This window comes from Erinaceus europaeus, chromosome 15 (assembly GCF_950295315.1).
Source record: "Erinaceus europaeus chromosome 15, mEriEur2.1, whole genome shotgun sequence".
Taxonomy (NCBI): Eukaryota; Metazoa; Chordata; class Mammalia; order Eulipotyphla; family Erinaceidae; genus Erinaceus; species Erinaceus europaeus.
In genome coordinates, this window is record NC_080176.1 from 23,856,807 (window position 1) to 23,874,004 (window position 17,198).

General features: G+C 51.0%; 1 protein-coding gene across 2 annotated transcripts in view; it reads right to left on the reverse strand.

Moving 5' to 3' along the window:
• Nucleotides 1-16,462, reverse strand: part of TECPR1 (tectonin beta-propeller repeat containing 1) — a 28,763-nt gene extending 12,301 nt beyond the window's left edge. For both annotated transcript variants that reach the window (XM_007537570.3, XM_060173247.1), the window contains exons 1-8: nucleotides 16,215-16,462; nucleotides 14,953-15,135; nucleotides 14,591-14,713; nucleotides 14,082-14,207; nucleotides 12,402-12,576; nucleotides 12,183-12,283; nucleotides 10,562-10,663; nucleotides 9,277-9,422 (exon numbers count right to left, since the gene is read on the reverse strand). In XM_007537570.3, coding sequence (XP_007537632.1) covers nucleotides 9,277-9,422; nucleotides 10,562-10,663; nucleotides 12,183-12,283; nucleotides 12,402-12,576; nucleotides 14,082-14,207; nucleotides 14,591-14,713; nucleotides 14,953-15,135; nucleotides 16,215-16,439 — 1,181 coding nt within the window. In that variant the 5' untranslated portion in view covers nucleotides 16,440-16,462. The remainder of the gene's footprint in view (nucleotides 1-9,276; nucleotides 9,423-10,561; nucleotides 10,664-12,182; nucleotides 12,284-12,401; nucleotides 12,577-14,081; nucleotides 14,208-14,590; nucleotides 14,714-14,952; nucleotides 15,136-16,214) is intronic.
• Nucleotides 16,463-17,198: the final 736 nt, after the last annotated feature.

Below are 17,198 nucleotides of genomic sequence, written 5' to 3' on the forward strand. Positions count from 1 at the left end.
CAGATCAGTACATGGAGGGGGGTGCAGGAGAATGTTCTGTCGTGGCAAAGCTCAAGTGATACAACATGTGCCATTTTAAACACAGCAGGGACGTGGGGCACCCGGTTAAGCGCACATAGTACTACATGCAAGGGTGTGCAAAAGGACCTGGGTTTGAGCCCCCTTCCCCCACCTGCAGCCAGGACATTTCACAAGGGGTGAAGCAGGTCTGCAGGTATCTTTCTCTCCCTCTCCTCTCAATTTATTTTTAATGTTTTTTTTTTTTAAATTACCTTTGTTTATTGCATAGAGACAGCCAGAAGTCAAGAGGAATGGGAGAGAGAGGTAGAGACAGACACCTGCAACACTGCTTCACTTGCAAAGCTTTCCCCCTGCAGGTGGGGACTGGGGGCTTGAACCCTGGTCCTTGCACACTGTAACATGTGCATTCCACTAGGTGCACCACCACCAGGCCCCTCTCAATTTCTCTCTGTCCTATCAAATGAAAAAAAAAGAAAAGGCCACCAGAAGCCGTGGGTTCATAGTGCCTCAGTGACTGGAGGCAAAATAAATAAGTACACAGTGCAGTGACCCTGAGCACGACCATCACCGAGCCCCAGAACATTCCATCGATCCCTAATGGAGACCTGGTGCCCATTCAGGACCCCTCGCTGTCCTTCTCTCTTCCCCCGGCCCTGGCCACTGCTAATTTGCTGTCTGTATGTATTCACACATTCCAGATGCTTTTAAATGCCAGCATGGAATGTGTAACGGTTTTTTTTCTCTTTTTTGACCAGGGCTCTGGTTATTGGTGGTGCTGGGAATCAAACCTGGCATCTAGCATATGCAATGTCTGTGCCCAACCACCATGGCATCTCCAGGGCCTGGGGTATGATCTCTGGTGAGGCTTCTTTTTCACAACAATAGAATGTCAAGTTCTAGCAAGTAGTGGAGCCCATCAGTAACTGACTCCTCTGGCCACCGAGTCACAGCCTGTTGCTGGGTAGATCTCATTTGCCCACACACAGGACAGTGGCTTCTTTTGGCAGCTGCGAACAGTGCTTCTGTAAACGTTTACAGAAGGTATCTGAGCACTTGCTTGTCAGTTCCTTTAGAGTGAAATGGTTGGCCCATGAGGTCACTCCACTGTCCCAGGGAACGGCCAGACCGTTTTCTGCAGAGGCTGCAGCCAGCCGTCCAGGTTTCCACCAGCTGCGTGAGACTTCCGGTTCATAGCCCCTTTTCCACACGTGTTAGTGCCCTTCCTTTCAGTGACAGCTGCCCTGCTGGGTCTGGGTTCTGAGGTTTGATTTGCATTTCCCCTAGGACTTGAGCACCTGTTGTGGGCTTGTTGGGTTTCATGTATCTCCTTTGGAGAAATGTCTGAGTCCTTTGCAGTTCAACTCCTTTTATTACTTCACACGTCTTTTTTCCTTTTTTTCTGTCTGTTTTTTTTTTTTTTTTTTTACCAGAGCACTGTTCAGCTTATGGTGGTGGGGGGATTGAACCTGGGACTTTGGAGCCTCAGGCATGAGAGTCTGTTTGCATAACCATTATGCTATCTTCCCTCTGCCCTGATTTGTTTATTCTTATAAAAGACTGAAGTACTGTCTAGCTCTAGCATGTGGTATCTGGGACTGGACCTGGGGGTCTGGGGTGTGCAAGTCCTGTGCTGTACTGAACTCTATCTCCTCAGACCACTTTGATGATGTATTTACTTATTTACTTTCTGATTTTACCAAAGCACTGCTCAGCGCCAGGTTATGGTGGTGCCAGGGAATGAGCCTGGAACCTTGGAGCCAGAGGCATGAAAAATTTTCTGTGTGGAGATTCGACTTCCGGAGGCGGAGTTATGAGCAGCAGATCGCTTTCTCTCCTCTCCTCTCCTCTCCTCTCCTCTCCTCTCCTCTCCTCTCCTCTCCTCTCCTCTCCTCTCCTCTCCTCTCCTCTCCTCTCCTCTCCCAGATCAACTAGGAATACCAAAGGAGACCACCCGGGACCGAAACAAGACAGGACTAGAATGACCACAGGAACCCAGTAAATACCAGTTAGTACAAACACGTGTGGCTGGTGACAGAGAGGAGAGAGGAGCCTAAGGAGAGATTAAGTGACTGCTAACAGTTCAGCAGTTTACCAGTTGAGACACCACCTCCAGTCTGCTCCACCAACAAGGGGACAGCTGAAGGGAGGAGAGGACTCCCCAGAGACTCACCAAGTGCAACTCTGAGTCTCCATTGCTACTACCCTCAGAATCTGGAGCAGTGACAAGAAGGGACACCAGGGGACAGAAATCTAACCAGGAAACTCAGAAGACCTATATCTCGGTGGCATAGCTGAGGGGCTGTGAAAGTCTCTTTGCATAAGCACTGGATTATCTCTGCCACACCCTGCTTTATCTCTTGGTCAGGAGTCAGTGATTAAGCTAAGAAGCCTATTGATAGTTTAAAAGCCCTCAGGCTCCCATAGCCTACAGGGAAGGAAAAAAAAAGAAAGAGGCTTTTAAACCACTGAGCTCCAACTCAGGGATTGAAATAACTGTTAACTTCCACCACTGTGAACCCTTTAATTAACTTACTTAGACACAAGTCAATCCAGGCAATAGTGATCAATAATTTGAAAAGTACTGATAAAGGGAACTCATAATATATAAAATGGTTAAAACAACAAGAAAAAATATTGGAGAATCCAACCAGGACAAGAGTCCAGCTAAAAGTCCTCCAGAGGGTGAAGCACAAAATAACGAGTTCAACATCCAAACATTGGCTAAGGAAATAATAACAGGAGTGAGTAAAGAATTTGAAAAAATTGTAATCAGAAATGCAGAAACAACAAATGAGAATATGGAAGAAAATACTAATTATCTCATGGTTATTAGAGAGCTGAAAGCTGAAATCGCTGAGCTAAGAATGCAACTAGCTGAACAAGCTAAAACAGTATCAGAGCAGGGCAACAAAATAGATGAACTCCAGAAAACAGTAGAGGGCAGAGAGAATAGAATCTATGAGGCTGAAGACAGAATAAGCAAGATTGAGGATGAATTAGAGACAACTAAAAAAGAAGTAAGAGATCTCAAAAGGAGATTAAGAGATACTGAAAACAACAACAGAGTCCTATGGGATGACTTCAAAAGAAACAATATACGCATTATTGGCTTACCAGAGGAAGAAAGAGAAGGAAAGAAAGCACTTTCCAAGCCATAATAGCTGAAAATTTCTCTAGTCTAGACAACACCAAAGACATAAAGATTCAAGAAGCCCAGAGGGTCCCAAACAGAATTAACCCAGACCTAAAGACACCAAGACATATCATACTTAGAATGGAAAGGAATAAGGATAAAGAAAGGATCCTCAAGGCTGCAAGAGAAAAACAAAGAGTCACCTACAAAGGAAAACCCATAAGATTAGCAGCAGACTTCTGCATACAAACACTACAGGCCAGAAGAGAATGGCAAGATATCTATCGAGTGCTCAATGAGAAAGGCTTTCAGCCAAGAATACTATATCCTGCTAGACTGTCATTCAGACTAGATGGAAGCATCAAAACCTTCTCAGACAAGCAACAGTTGAAGGAATAAACCATCACCAAGCCTGCCCTGAAAGAAGTTCTGAAAGGTCTCCTATAAACAACCAGACCACCACAAATAGGACATATATCAAAACACTCTAAAACTCTACAAGAATGGCGTTAAAATATCTTCAGTCTTTGATTTCAATAAATGTCAATGGCCTGAATTCACCTATGAAAAGATACAGAGGAGGAAGATGGATCAGAAAACACAACCCAACAATATGCTGTCTACAGGAAACCCACCTAACTCAACAAGACAAACACAGACTTAAAGTGAAAGGATGGAAAATTATCATACAAGCCAATGGCCCACAAAAAAGGGCAGGAACAGCTATTCTCATATCTGACATGATAGACTTTAAAATAGATAAGATTAAAAAAGATAGGAATGGATAACATGAACAGGCCCATCACAGCTAATGAAATTGAAACAGTTATCAAAAATCTCCCCAAAAATAAAAGTCCTGGACCAGATGGTTTTACAAATGAATTCTACAAAACCTTCAAAGAAGAACTAATACCTCTACTTTTAAAAGTCTTCCAGAAGACTGAAGACACTGGAATACTCCCTGCCAGCTTCTATGAAGCCAATATCACCCTGATACCAAAAGCAGACAGGGACACAACCAAAAAAGAAAACTACAGACCAATATCTCTGATGAACATAGATGCGAAAATATTGAACAAAATTCTAGCCAAGTGGATACAGCAGTATATCAAAAAGATTGTTCATCATGACCAAGTGGGATTTATCCCAGGCATGCAAGGTTGGTTTAATATATGTAAACCAATCAGTGTGATCCACCACCACAACAAAAGCAAGACCAAAAACCACATGGTCATATCAATAGATGCAGAGAAAGCCTTTGACAAAATACAACATCCCTTTATGATCAAAACACTACAAAAAATGGGAATAGATGGAAAATTCCTCAAGATAGTGGAGTCTATATATAGCAAACATCATACTCAATGGTGAAAAACTGGAAGCATTTCCCCTCAGATCAGGTACTAGACAGGGCTGCCCACTAACACCATTACTATTCAACATAGTGTTGGAAGTTCTTGCCATAGCAATCAGGCAGGAGCAAGGAATTAAAGACATACAGATTGGAAGAGAAGAAGTCAAACTCTCCTTATTTGCAGATGACATGATAGTATACATGGAAAAACCTAAGGAATCCAGCAAGAAGCTTTTGGAAATCATCAGGCAATACACTAAGGTGTCAGGCTATAAAATTAACATTCAAAAGTCAGTGGCATTCCTCTATGCAAACACTAAGTTAGAAGAAATTGAAATCCAGAAATCAATTCCTTTTACTATAGCAACAAAAACAATAAAATATCTAGGAGTAAACCTAACCAAAGAAGTGAAAGACTTGTATACTGAAAATGATGAATCACTACTCAAGGAAATTGAAAAAGACACAAAGAAGTGGAAAGATATTCCATGTTCATGGGTTGGAAGAATTAACATCATCAAAATGAATATATTACCCAGAGCCATCTACAAATTTAATGCTATCCCCATCAAGATCCCAAGCACATTTTTTAGGAGAATAGAAAAAATGCTACAAATGTTTATCTGGAACCAGAAAAGACCTAGAATTGCCAAAACAATCTTGAGAAAAAAGAATAGAACTGGAGGCATCACACTGCCAGATCTCAAACTGTATTATAGGGCCATTGTCATCAAAACTGCTTGGTACTGGAACATGAACAGACACACTGACCAGTGGAATAGAATTGAGAGCCCAGAAATGAGGCCCCACACCTATGGACATCTAATCTTTGACAAAAGGGCTCAGACTATTACATGGGGAAAGCAGAGTCTCTTCAACAAATGGTGTTGGAAACAATGGGTTGAAACATGCAGAAGAATGAAACTGAATCACTGTATTTCACCAAATACAAAAGTAAATTCCAAGTGGATCAAGGACTTGGATGTTAGACCAGAAACTATCAGATACTTAGAGGAAAATATTGGCAGAACTCTTTTCCGCATAAATTTTAAAGACATTTTCAATGAAATGAATCCAATTACAAAGAAGACTAAGGCAAGTATAAACCTATGGGACTACATAAAATTAAAAAGCTTCTTCACAGCAAAAGAAACCACTACCTAAACCAAGAGACCCCTCACAGAATGGGAGAAGATCTTTACATGTCATACATCAGATAAGAGTTTAATAACCAACATATATAAAGAGCTTGCCAGACTCAACAACAAGACAACAAATAACCCCATCCAAAAATGGGGGGAGGACATGGACAGAATATTCACCACAGAAGAGATCCAAAAGGCTGAGAAACACATGAAAAAATGCTCCAAGTCTCTGATTGTCAGAGAAATGCAAATAAAAACAACAATGAGATATCATTTCACTCCTGTGAGAATGTCATACATCAGAAAAGGTAACAGCAACAAATGCTGGAGAGGGTGTGGGGTCAAAGGAACCCTCCTGCACTACTGGTGGGAATGTCAATTGGTCCAACCTCTGTGGAGAACAGTCTGGAGAACTCTCAGAAGGCTAGAAATGGACCTACCCTATGACCCTGCAATTCTTCTCCTGGGGATATATCCTGAGGAACTCAACACATCCACCCAAAAAGATCTGTGTACACATATGTTCTTGGCAGCACAATTTGTAATAGCCAAAATCTGGAAGCAACCCAGGTGTCCAACAACAGATGAGTGGCTGAGCAAGTTGTGGTATATATACACAATGGAATACTACTCAGCTGTGAAAAATGGTGACTTCACCGTTTTCAGCCGATCTTGGATGGACCTTGAAAAAATCATGTTGAGAGAAATAAGTCAGAAAGAGAAGGATGAATATGGGATGATCTCACTCTCAGGCAGAAGTTGAAAAACAAGATCAGAAACGAAAACACAAGTAGAACCTGAAATGGAATTGGCATATTGCACCAAAGTAAAAGACTCTGGGGAGGGTGGGTGGGGAAAATACAGGTCCATGAAGGATGATAAATGACATAGTGGGGGTTGTATTTTTAAATGGGAAACTGGGGAATGTTATGCATGTACAAACTATTGTATTTACTGTTCAATGTAAAACATTAATTCCCCAATTAAAAAAAAAATCTTCTGTGTGACTGTTATCTCCCAGCCTTTTGTAGTTTTTTTCCCCTTTTTCTTTCTTTTTTTTTTTTTACCAGAACACTGTTCAGCTCTGGCTTGTGGTGGTGTGGGGGATTGAACTTGAGACCTGGGAGCCTTAGGCATGAGAGTCTCCTTGCATAACCATTATGCTATCTCCACTGTCCCTTCCCAGCCCTCTTTGAGTCAGGCTGTCCTTTTGTTCCTTACAGGTTCTGGACACTAGACCCTTGTCAAATAAGTGACTTGCAAATTGTTTCTCCCAATCTGTGGGTCATATATTTATTGTTCTTTTAGTAGTCAAGTTTTTTTTTAATTTTCCTCAACTTCTGATTTGGACAAAGTCCAATTTATTCATCTTTCCTTTTGTTTTTATGATTGGGGTGTCATGTTTAAGAAGGTGTGTGTATGTGAGCATACAGCAGTAAGGTGCTGGACTCTCAAGCATGAAGTTTCTAGTTCAATCCCTGGCACTGCATGTATCAGAATGATGCTCTGGTTCTCTCTCTCTCTCTCATTAGTAAATAATAAAACTGGAGCTGGAGAGATAGTATCACAGTTATGTAAAAAAAAAACTTTTATGCCTGAGCCTGAGGTTCCAAGTTCAATCCCCAGCATCACCATAAGTCATAGCCAAGTAGAGCTCTGGTTAATAATAACTCTTTAAAGAGGGAGTCGGGCGCACTTGGCGCAAAGCGCAGGGACCGGCGTAAGGATCCCGGTTCGAGCCCCCGGCTCCCCACCTGCAGGGGAGTCGCTTCACGGGCGGTGAAGCAGGTCTGCAGGTGTCTATCTTTCTCTCCCCTCTCTCTCTGTCTTCCCCTCCTCTCTCCATTTCTCTCTGTCCTATCCAACAACAAAGCAACGTCAACAATGGCAATGATAACCGCAACGAGGCTGCAACAACTAGGGCAACAAAAAGGGAAAAAAATGGCCTCCAGGAGCGGTGGATTCATGGTGCAGGCACCGAACCCAGCAATAACCCTGGAGGGGAAAAAAAAAAAACTCTTTAAAGAAAACGAAGAAGCGTGGTCCGGAAAGTGGCACAGTGGATAAAGCATTGAACTCTCAAGCATGAGGTCCTGAGTTCAATCCCCAGCAGCACATATACCAGAGTGATGTCTGGTTCTTTCTCTCTCCTATCTTTCTCATGAATAAATAATAAATAAATTCTTTAAGAAAAAAGGAAACAAAGAAGCTGTTGCTAGACTCAAGGTCTGTAGACCTGGCATGTGTAGTCTGTGAGACTGTTCAGTTGACTCCAACGTGCTGTCTGTTGATTTGAGAGCCACCAGCTGAGGAGCCTAATCCCTGGGGGATCCAAGGCCGAGCCTGCCCACTGTGTGGTAGAGTGACTAGATCTGAGTTGGTGGAGCAAGGGGCCTGGACTGCACACTGGGGAGAGCCCGGGCTTCAGTGACAGACATTTCGAAGAGTTAAGCATGAACGTGGAGCCAGTCCTGAGCCTCGGTAAGAAGCCAGCAGAGCCAGGAGGCTAAGGAGTGGGCAGGAGGCAGGAATGAATGGTAGGTGTGCCTTGTCAGGAGCCCAGGTGGGTCCACCCTCCAGCTCACGCCCTCCCAGGGTTGGTCAGCCACTGCTGATGACCTTTCCACCAATCAGAACTGCCCGGCAACCTCGTTTGCATAAACCTTTGCCCATGGCTGAGGGCTCCTGGCCAGGCACTCCCTGGGCTTGGCTCCTCGAGGAGCTGTGTCCCCCAGGCTTCCTGATGAGAAGGAAGCTGAAGCACAGGGAGCAGGGGCACTGATACCACAACTCGACCTCTCTCTGCAGCCGATGGCTGAGCCCCAAGCCTGTGTGGCGAGAGCTGGCAGGTAAGCTCTGGGTTGCCACTTGGGACCCATCGCCTTCCAGAGCTCCAGGGATCCTCCTCCTCTCTGCTCTCTGGGCCCCAGCTCTCAGCTACACCCGACACCTTGCAAAAACTGCAAAACCTCCCCCAGGACAGGCCTGAGCTGACCAGAGCTACAGAACTCTGGGGCGGGCCTGAATGTGACAGGCTCATAGGGACACCACCACTCCTCCTCCGCTGCTTCCTCCTCCCTAATGCCACCAGCATTATTGCAGGGGCTCGGTGCCACCACTCCCAGCGGCCATTTTTTCCTCTCCCCTCCCCCCCCCCCGCCTTTTTCTTTTTCCTATTATTTTTGATTAGACAGAGAGAAATTGAGAGAAGAGAGGGAGATAGAGAAGGAAAGACAGACACCTGTGTCCCTGCTCTACCACTCATGAAGTGGCCCTCCTGCAGGTGGGGAGTGGAGGGGTGGGAGGTAGGGCTCAAACCCCCAATTAAGCACACATGGTAATATGTGCACTTAGCTGGTACACTACTGCCCGACCCCTGTTCCCCTTTTCTTTAAGGAGGCAGGGACTCCAAGGTCCCCCTAGCAAAGGCTTTCCCCTCCCCACCTATCACCCTCACACCTGGTGCCATGTGCCTTCTGCCACGACAGCCCCCCTTCCTCTTCTCAGACTGTGACTGCTGCTTGGACAGAACCTGGTAGCAGTCTCGCCCACTCCCAGCAACCCCCCCCCCGGGGATTTCTCACAGCCTCCCCCCATCTTCAGGGCCTGTTGCCCAGGGTCACCTGAGGAGACTGGAGGAGCTGCCAGAGTGTGAGCGGTCACACTCCCTGACAGCCACAATGGCCTTCCACGTCTTCCCGCTGAGCTCGCTCTGGGTGACGCCCTGGCGGAAGTATACAGCGTGGTCCTCACAGCCAATGCCCCAGACCTGGAACAGAAGGGTGGGGGCTGCGCTGGCCTTGGGGGGAGTGTCTGAGGGAAGGGTACCCTGAATCCATAGGCAAAGCCCACAGTGCAGGGTGGGGAGTCGAGAGGGGGGCACGTGAGCCAGGGCTGGGATGCTCGTGGGGTGTGGGTGGGAGACAGCTTGGGAGAAGCCCAGGGGCCGGGAGACGGCTTGGCACACCTGAGAGAAGCGGCCACCCGTTCTGGCTCTTTTGCTTCAGGGGCCCAGAGCAGGGTGGACCGGGGTGCTGTGATGGGCCAGAAGCATACCCTCTTTTCTCAGTGTATGGGGGGGGGTGCTCCGAGTGAGCCCTGAGTGGGGCTTGGGGCCTTTCACGTGCACAGCTTCACCAGTGAGGGATGGCTTTATCATCAGACAGAGACAGACAGATAGATAGAAACAGAGCAAGGCAGGGAGACACCACAGCACTGGAACATGTGGTGCCAGAGTTTCAGTCGGGGCCACGTGTGGCAAGGCAGGCACCCTGCCCACTGAGCTATCCCTCTGGTTTGTCCCCATGTTAAGAAAGATGGCAACAGCTTCACGGAGCTGACCTCACTGCTACGGGCAAAGGCGCCAGGCGTGTCTCCCCCAGGTCTTTGGGTACTGAGCTGGGTAGCTGAGGGATCAGAGAGGGCACTAGGCACATGTGACCTCACTGGCTGGCCACAGTTTTTGTCCCCTGGCTCCACACCTCCTTCTGGTGCTGGGTCCCTGTGGGCAGGGACATGTGCCCTGGTCACCTGGGTGGGGAGGAGGGTGCAGGGCACATGGACGCCAGCAAGTCCCCAGGAAGAGCCTCAAGTTCAGTGCAGAGGGGGGTCTGCCTTCAGTGTTACCACAGGTCAGTAGGAGATGCCACTGCAGGTAACGACGGTGAGAGCAGCTGTGGTCCCCCCATGTCAGTCTGGCAGGAGGACTTGGCACCCCCAGGCTGTCCCTGCTCTAAGGGAGGACAGAGTGGCGGGTAGGTGCCCCCACAGGCTGGAGGGGTTTGTGAAGTAGCTGGGGAGCCCCACGCCAGGATCACAAGGTGACCGCCAGGAAGGAGCTGCGGCAGGCACCAGGGCCCCCACCACAAGAGCTTCTGGCTCGGAGCCTGGGCCGGGACCCACACACACCTGGTCGTTGAGTCCCACATCCACCATGAGCATCTCTCCCACCATCTTGATCCAGCTGGTGCCACAGGGGTTGTGGGAGTTGACACCTCTCCGGAACCACACCTGGCAGGAGGGAGAGATGGGCTTCCTGCAGGCCCACTGGTGCCCAGGGCTGTGCTCCAGACAGAGGAGCCTGGGAGGTGGCTACCCAGGAAGAGCATTCCCCATGTGTGCAAGATCCTGGGTTCAAGCCCCAGCACCACGGGAGCACCATGGGCAGACACTGCAGTGGTGCCTCTTCCTCGCTCCTCGTGTGCAAAGCCCTGACTGAGTGTATCATGCGACTCAAGGGTGGGCGGGGCACATGACTTCTGTGCACAAGGCCCTGGGCCCGACCCCCGGATGATGCAAGAACACCAGGCATCAGGCCAGCCGAATAGCTCACGTGGATGGTGCACTGCTTTACCGTGTGTGTGACCCAGGTTCAAGCCCAGCCCCCATTGCACTGGAGGAAGCTCTGGTGCTGCGACCCCCCCCCCACACACCCCATGTCTCTCTACTGAAAGTCAGTCCATAGTGGTGAAGCCTGGTGAACAAATTTAAAAAAAAAAATTTTTTTTTAAATTAGAGTTGTTTCTATCTGAAAAAGTCAGCCCCATAGGGGGCCAGGTGGTGGTGCACCTGGTTGAGTGCATGTTACAGTGTGCAAGGACCCAGATTCAAGCCCCTGGCACCCACCTGCAGGGGGAAAGCTTCACAAATGGTGAAGCAGGGCTGTAGGTGCCTCTCTGTCTCTCTCCCTCTCTGTCACCCCCTTCCCTCTTTATTTCTGGCTGTCTCTATCTAATAAAGATTAAAAAAAAAAGCCAGCCCCGACTTGAGGAAACCCAGTGATAATAAAAAGCATAAAAAGAACACCAGCCCTGGGGATGACGTGACAGGCTGGGAGGCTGTCTTGTACTAAGTGCAGCCTGGGTTCAAGCCCTCAGCACACATGAGAACACCCTGGCACCAGTGCAGGGTGCAGTGCGGCACTTTAGTGTTTTTCTGTCTCTGGAAATACATAATAAAAAATTGGGGCTGGAGAGGTAGCTCAGAAGAATCCCCTTTGCACAGAGTGCCAGGGCAGCGGTGGGGCAGTGGATAAAGCAGTGGGCTCTCAAGCATGAAGTCCCGAGTCTGATCCTGGCATCACATGTGCCAGGGTGACGCTCTGGTTCTCTCTGTGTATATCATTAACACATGAATAAAAGTTGCTCTTTTTTCCCCTTTTTACACAGAGGCAGAGAAAGAGAGTAAGAGAGAGCACAGCACCAAAGCTTTCTTCATCACAGTGGGAGCCAAGCTCAAACCTGTCACACAGATGACAAATGAATAAATCTTGAAATCAAGGGGAGGTGGGGGCAGAGAAAGAGCTCTTGGAAAAGTAGAGGGGTGAGGTGGGGAAGAGGCTCCATTAACTCAGGGCTTCAGAAGGCTTCGCTGCCTCCATGGCCACTGGCAGAGCTGTCATTCTGCTTGGGGTATGGGGAGAGGTTCTGAAAGCACCAGACATCCCCCACGCCAGATCCTTCAGACCAGAAGAGCACCAGGTTTGCAAACACACACACACACACCCCGCATTACCCAGGGCCCCACTCACCTTCCGGTCCTTGGTCACGGCCCAGACCGCGCTGACTCCCACAGACACATGCATGATCCCGTTCTCAGCCGTGGGGGGGTCCACAACGCACCAGGAGCTTCCTGCCCGCCCCGCCATATAGCAAGAGGGCTCTCAGGGGGGGGGCGGGGCTGAGCCTGGCTCAGCCCCCCCCCCTCAGTACCTCACCTCCCCTCCCCATCTCAGTGCAGGGCTGCCCACCTCTGGGGTTGTTCCTGCTGACTCCTTCCCGGACCAATGCCTGGCCCTCCCAGAGTGTGGCCCACAGCAGGTCGTGGGGCCCGCAGCTGATCTGCGCCACCTCCCCCGGGGTGTCCACCGGGCACCATGCCGAGCCTTCGGGGCTGGGGTGGCTGACATCCTCGCGGTACCACACCTGGGAGGGGACAGAAGCCACAGGGCGGGCAGGCCAGCTCTGAGCTTAGCTGTGTTTCGCAGGGACTCCACTGGCTCCCTGGGGAGTCGGGCTGGGCAAGGTGGCTTCCCAACTGTCCTGGGTCTCCCATGGAGGGCCCAGCCAATGTTCCTGCCAGCTCATGACTCCCCCCCCCCCATCTCCTTTCTCACCCCCACCAGAACTCCAGCCCTGGTGCCCTGCGCCCCCTGGTGGCCACATGTTCTCAGGACAGCCGGCTTTGGGAAAGCCTGGGTGCCTGGTAGTTCAGTGCAGAAACAACCCCCACTCCCAGCCCTCTCCCTAGAAAGATCTCAAATGCCTGCTTCTTTCTCCTTGAACAAAAGGGGTGTGCGGGGCTGAGTGCTCCTCTCAGGTGTTGAGGGATCCCTCTGGTTGGAGACTGTGGCCACCACCACCACCCCCAGCATGTCCCCTCTGAAACTAGGCAGAGGTGTGGAAGGCATCTACTGCCACCGCCTGGGGAAGCTCTTACTGCCCAGCTCAGTTACTGAGGCCACCTCCTGTCCTCTGAAAGCCCAGCCCCTCCCGTCCGTCTATCCAACCATCCATCCACCTACCTTCCCATATATGCACAGTACACACCCATCCACCCACAAGTCCATCTGTCCATCTATTCATCCACCACCCACTTTGCTTTTCCCTTTTCTCTTGAGGAGCTAGGCCTTTTTTTGTTTATTTGTTTTTTGCCTCCAGGATTGTCCTTGGAGCTTGGTGCCTACACTACAAATCCACTGTTCCTGGAGGCCATTTTCCCCAACATCATTATTGTTGCTATTGTTGGATAGGGCAGAAATTCAAAGAGATGGGGAAGACTGGGGGCGCGAAAGATAGACACCTGTAGACCTGCTTCACCGCCTGTGAAGCAAACCCCTGCAGTTGGGGAGCCGGGGGCTCAAACCAGGATTCTTAACAGGTCCTTGTGCTTCGCACCATGTGCACTTAACCCACTGCACCACTGCCTGGCCCCCGAGGAGCTAGGCTTCTTTTTACACACGTGTGATTTCACTGCTCCCTGGCTGCCTTTTCATTCAGCTAGAGAAACCACAGCAGCAGAGCTGCTGCCGGTGGCATGGCCCTCCAGGTGGTTGTGGGGCTCAACCTTGGGCTGTGCACATAGCAGTCAGGGTCCTTTGTGGTGAGCTCCGCTTCTAGGCCCAGCCAGCTACTCTCCCATCCCTCTCTCCCCACTGCCATGTCTGACTCTAGCAGCCACTTCTTGGAGGAGGTGGCATAAGGAGCTGGTGGGGGGACTCAGTGTTGGGGGCTCAGGGAAGTGACAGGCTGGGCTGTGGTGGACAGAGGTTTCTGGGAAGAGCAGGACCCCAAGGGTCTCAGGGAGCAGGCTCAGGGAAACAGGGACAACATAGGGGACAAGGCAAGCCCCCCAGGGATACCAGGAAGGCCAGTTCCTCCCCTGTGCGTGTGTGTGGGTCCTCTCCTGCTGGATGGGGGAGCAGGCTCACCTTGCCCTGCAGAGACACAGCCCACACAGACAGGCGGCCCAAGGGCTCGTCAGAGACCTCCCAGCCACCCACGGAGATGTCGTTGAAGGGGTCCGGCAGCTGCTTGGGGTCCTCCTGGGAGGGGATCTGAGATAGGAAGCGGGCACGTGGTCATGGCCACAGGCCTTGGCTTCCCAGACCTGCTTGCCATTCCCTGGTCCTGCCCAGGGCTGGCAGGCTGGGTAGTGGGCCCACCTCATAGTAGGGACCCTCTGGAGAGGCCTGGGGTGGGGGCTGAGGCCTTCCTCTCCTGCCCAGGCCCTGCACCCTGAGCTGGGAGCTTGCTCTGGGCCTCCAGAAGGACCCAAGAGCAGAGCAGCTGCCTTGTTGGGAGGGCAAGGTGAGCACCCCCAGTCTCTCTGCTGCCACCTCCCCAGGGCCAGGGCCAGGGCCAGGGCCAGGGCCAGGCAGGGTCAGGTCCTGTGTGAGGTCCTCCCTCCGGGGGGGGGGACAGCCGGCCGCACTGTGACCTTGGCCCAGGCGTCGCAGGACTTGTATCTCCGGTAGCGGATCCACCTGCGCCTCCGGACACAAGAATTCCACTTCTGGTCTCTCGTGTAGGTGGCGGGGAAGTCGATGGCATAGGTCCAGCCCTGAAATGTCAGTAAGGGGCGCTGTGAGGCCCTGGGGACAAGGGGGTCAGGGGAGAAGAAAGGAGCCCGGCAAGTTGCAAAGCACCAGTTCCCCCCCACCCCGACCCCAGAGCAGAAGCAGGTAGGCAGCACCTGGGACAGCATGTGAGGGTGGCGGCTGGGCCTCCCACCAGCCCCGTGCAGAAGCAGGGACAGCACCCCGCCCTGTCGGACCCCAGGCGGGCAGCTGGTCCACCTACCCCTTTCTCGGTGGGCTCCCCTCCAAAATTCTCATCCACGTACCAGTCGGACTCCCACTCCCAGTGGGGCGAGGGCAGCGCCACCCCACTAAGCGGCCGGTGCTGGAGCCCACTCACGTCGCTCCACGGCCAGCGGTCGCTGGGCAGCAGCTTCTCGCAGAAGCCGCCCACAGGGTTCCAGCGCTGTGGGAGTGGGGAAGGGGGCAGGCTCAGGGGGCAGTGGGCCTGGGGTGGATCAGAGACACCCCCCCCCACCAAGGTGGGTGGGGGTGAACACACAAGGGAGACAGCCTGCTCCCAGCCACAGGGGCCCAAGGGGTGGCAGGAGCCATCCTCCCAAGTAGCCCTGGCCACTCTGCCTTGGTGAGGACACCGTGGGGGCTCAAAGACCCTGAAGCGCGTGTGCGCACACACACATACACAGAATCCAGTTGTGAGCAGACTGGAGGCCAGGACATTCTGGCTGCAGGGTTCAATTTCCCAGCACCCCCCAACTCAGGTACCCCTCCTCTTGTTTTTTTTTTTCCTTTGACAGAGAAATGAGAGACACCTGTAGACCTGCTTCACAGTCTGTGAAGAGACTCCCCTGCAGGTGGGAAGCTGGGGGCTCGAACCAGGATCCTACTGCCGGTCCTTGTGCTACGTGTGCTTAACCCACTGTGTTACCACCCGGCCCCCCACCTGATTCTTTTTTATTATTTTTTTTAAGTTACCACCATGGTTAACACTAGGGCTTGGTACCTGCAGGATGAATCCACCAATCCCTGTGTTTTGTTTCCTGGATTGAGTTAGTAACTGAGAGGGCTGACAGACAGCAAGAGAGACACCTGCAGACCTGCTTCACTACTCATGAAGCTTACCTCCTGCAGGTGTGGGAACCAGGGTCTTGAACCCTAGTTCTTGCATGCTAGATGTGTGCCCTCAGCCAGGTGCACCACTGCCGGGCTACTACCAATTCTTATGTGTTGCCACCAGGGTTATCACTGGGGCTCAGTGCCTGTAGGACGAATCCAATCCCAGTGGCTTTTTGTTTCCTTTCTTGCCTGCTTTAGATAGAGTCAGAAGCTGAGAGGGAAATTCAGAGAGGGAGAAAGAGAGACACCTGCAGACCTGCTTTAGCGCTCAGGAAGCTTCCCACCTTCTGCAGGTAGAGACCTGGGGCTTGAACCCAGAACCTTGTGCATGGGACTGAGCACGTTCCCTGAGCCCAAAGCTAGTTCCCCACAGCCCAAGCGCTGTGCGGCCCACAGCCAGTTCCCCACCTGGTTCTCATAGGCTTCCTCCTGGTGGCGGATAGGGACGTCGCTGGCACGCACACACACGTACACCTGGTTGTCACAGGCGATGCCCCAGCAGCACTGCGTGGCTGCGCTGACCCGCTTGAACTCCAGCTGGCCATTGCGGCAGGGTTCCCAGTGCTGCCCTGCCGTGGACAGCGTGTGAACCCGGCCGAACAGGTCCACTGCCCACAGCGCCGAGCTGGGCATGGCAGCCGCCTGCGGGGACGTGGGGGGGGGGTCACTCAGGTTGCTGTGTGTGTGTGTACAACTATTAACATATCATTTTATTAGAGGCCAATGGTTTATAGTAATATGGTCATTGTTTGGGTACGATTTCTCATCTCTCACCCCCATCATCCACACAGTTTTATCATATATATAGTCACGACGAAGCCAGAATACGTGCAGAGGAATGAATCCAGGGCCTCCCTCGTGCATAGTGATACCATCCACTGGCCTCCCAGCCCCAAAGATCATATATATATATATATATATATATATATATATATATATATATGTAATTTTTTTTTTGTATATAGAGAGAAATTGAGAGAGGCGGGGGGAGATAGAGGCCTGCAGACCTGCTTCTCTCTAGCAGGTGAGGCGCGGGGGCTTGAACCAGGGTTCTTGAGCACAGCAATGTGTACGTGCGACTAGGTGTGCCATCACCCAGCCCCTCTTATTTATGAGAACGAGAGGGAGAGAAATCTGGCCCATTTCATGCTGAGGATCAAACTCAGAACCTTGTGCTTGAGAGTCCAATGCTTTATCCACTGCACCACCTCCCGAGATCTTTGGCGGCCGTCTCCCCTCCCCCCTACACACACTCCTCTTCCTTCCTGCCTCCCAGAGCCCTGGGCAAGGCTGATGCCACTGACCAGCCCTTGCCTGGGGACGAATGGCTAACCCTAACTCCTGAGGAGTAGCTGCGGGAGACCTGACTGGTGGGACCACGTTCCCTTCGAG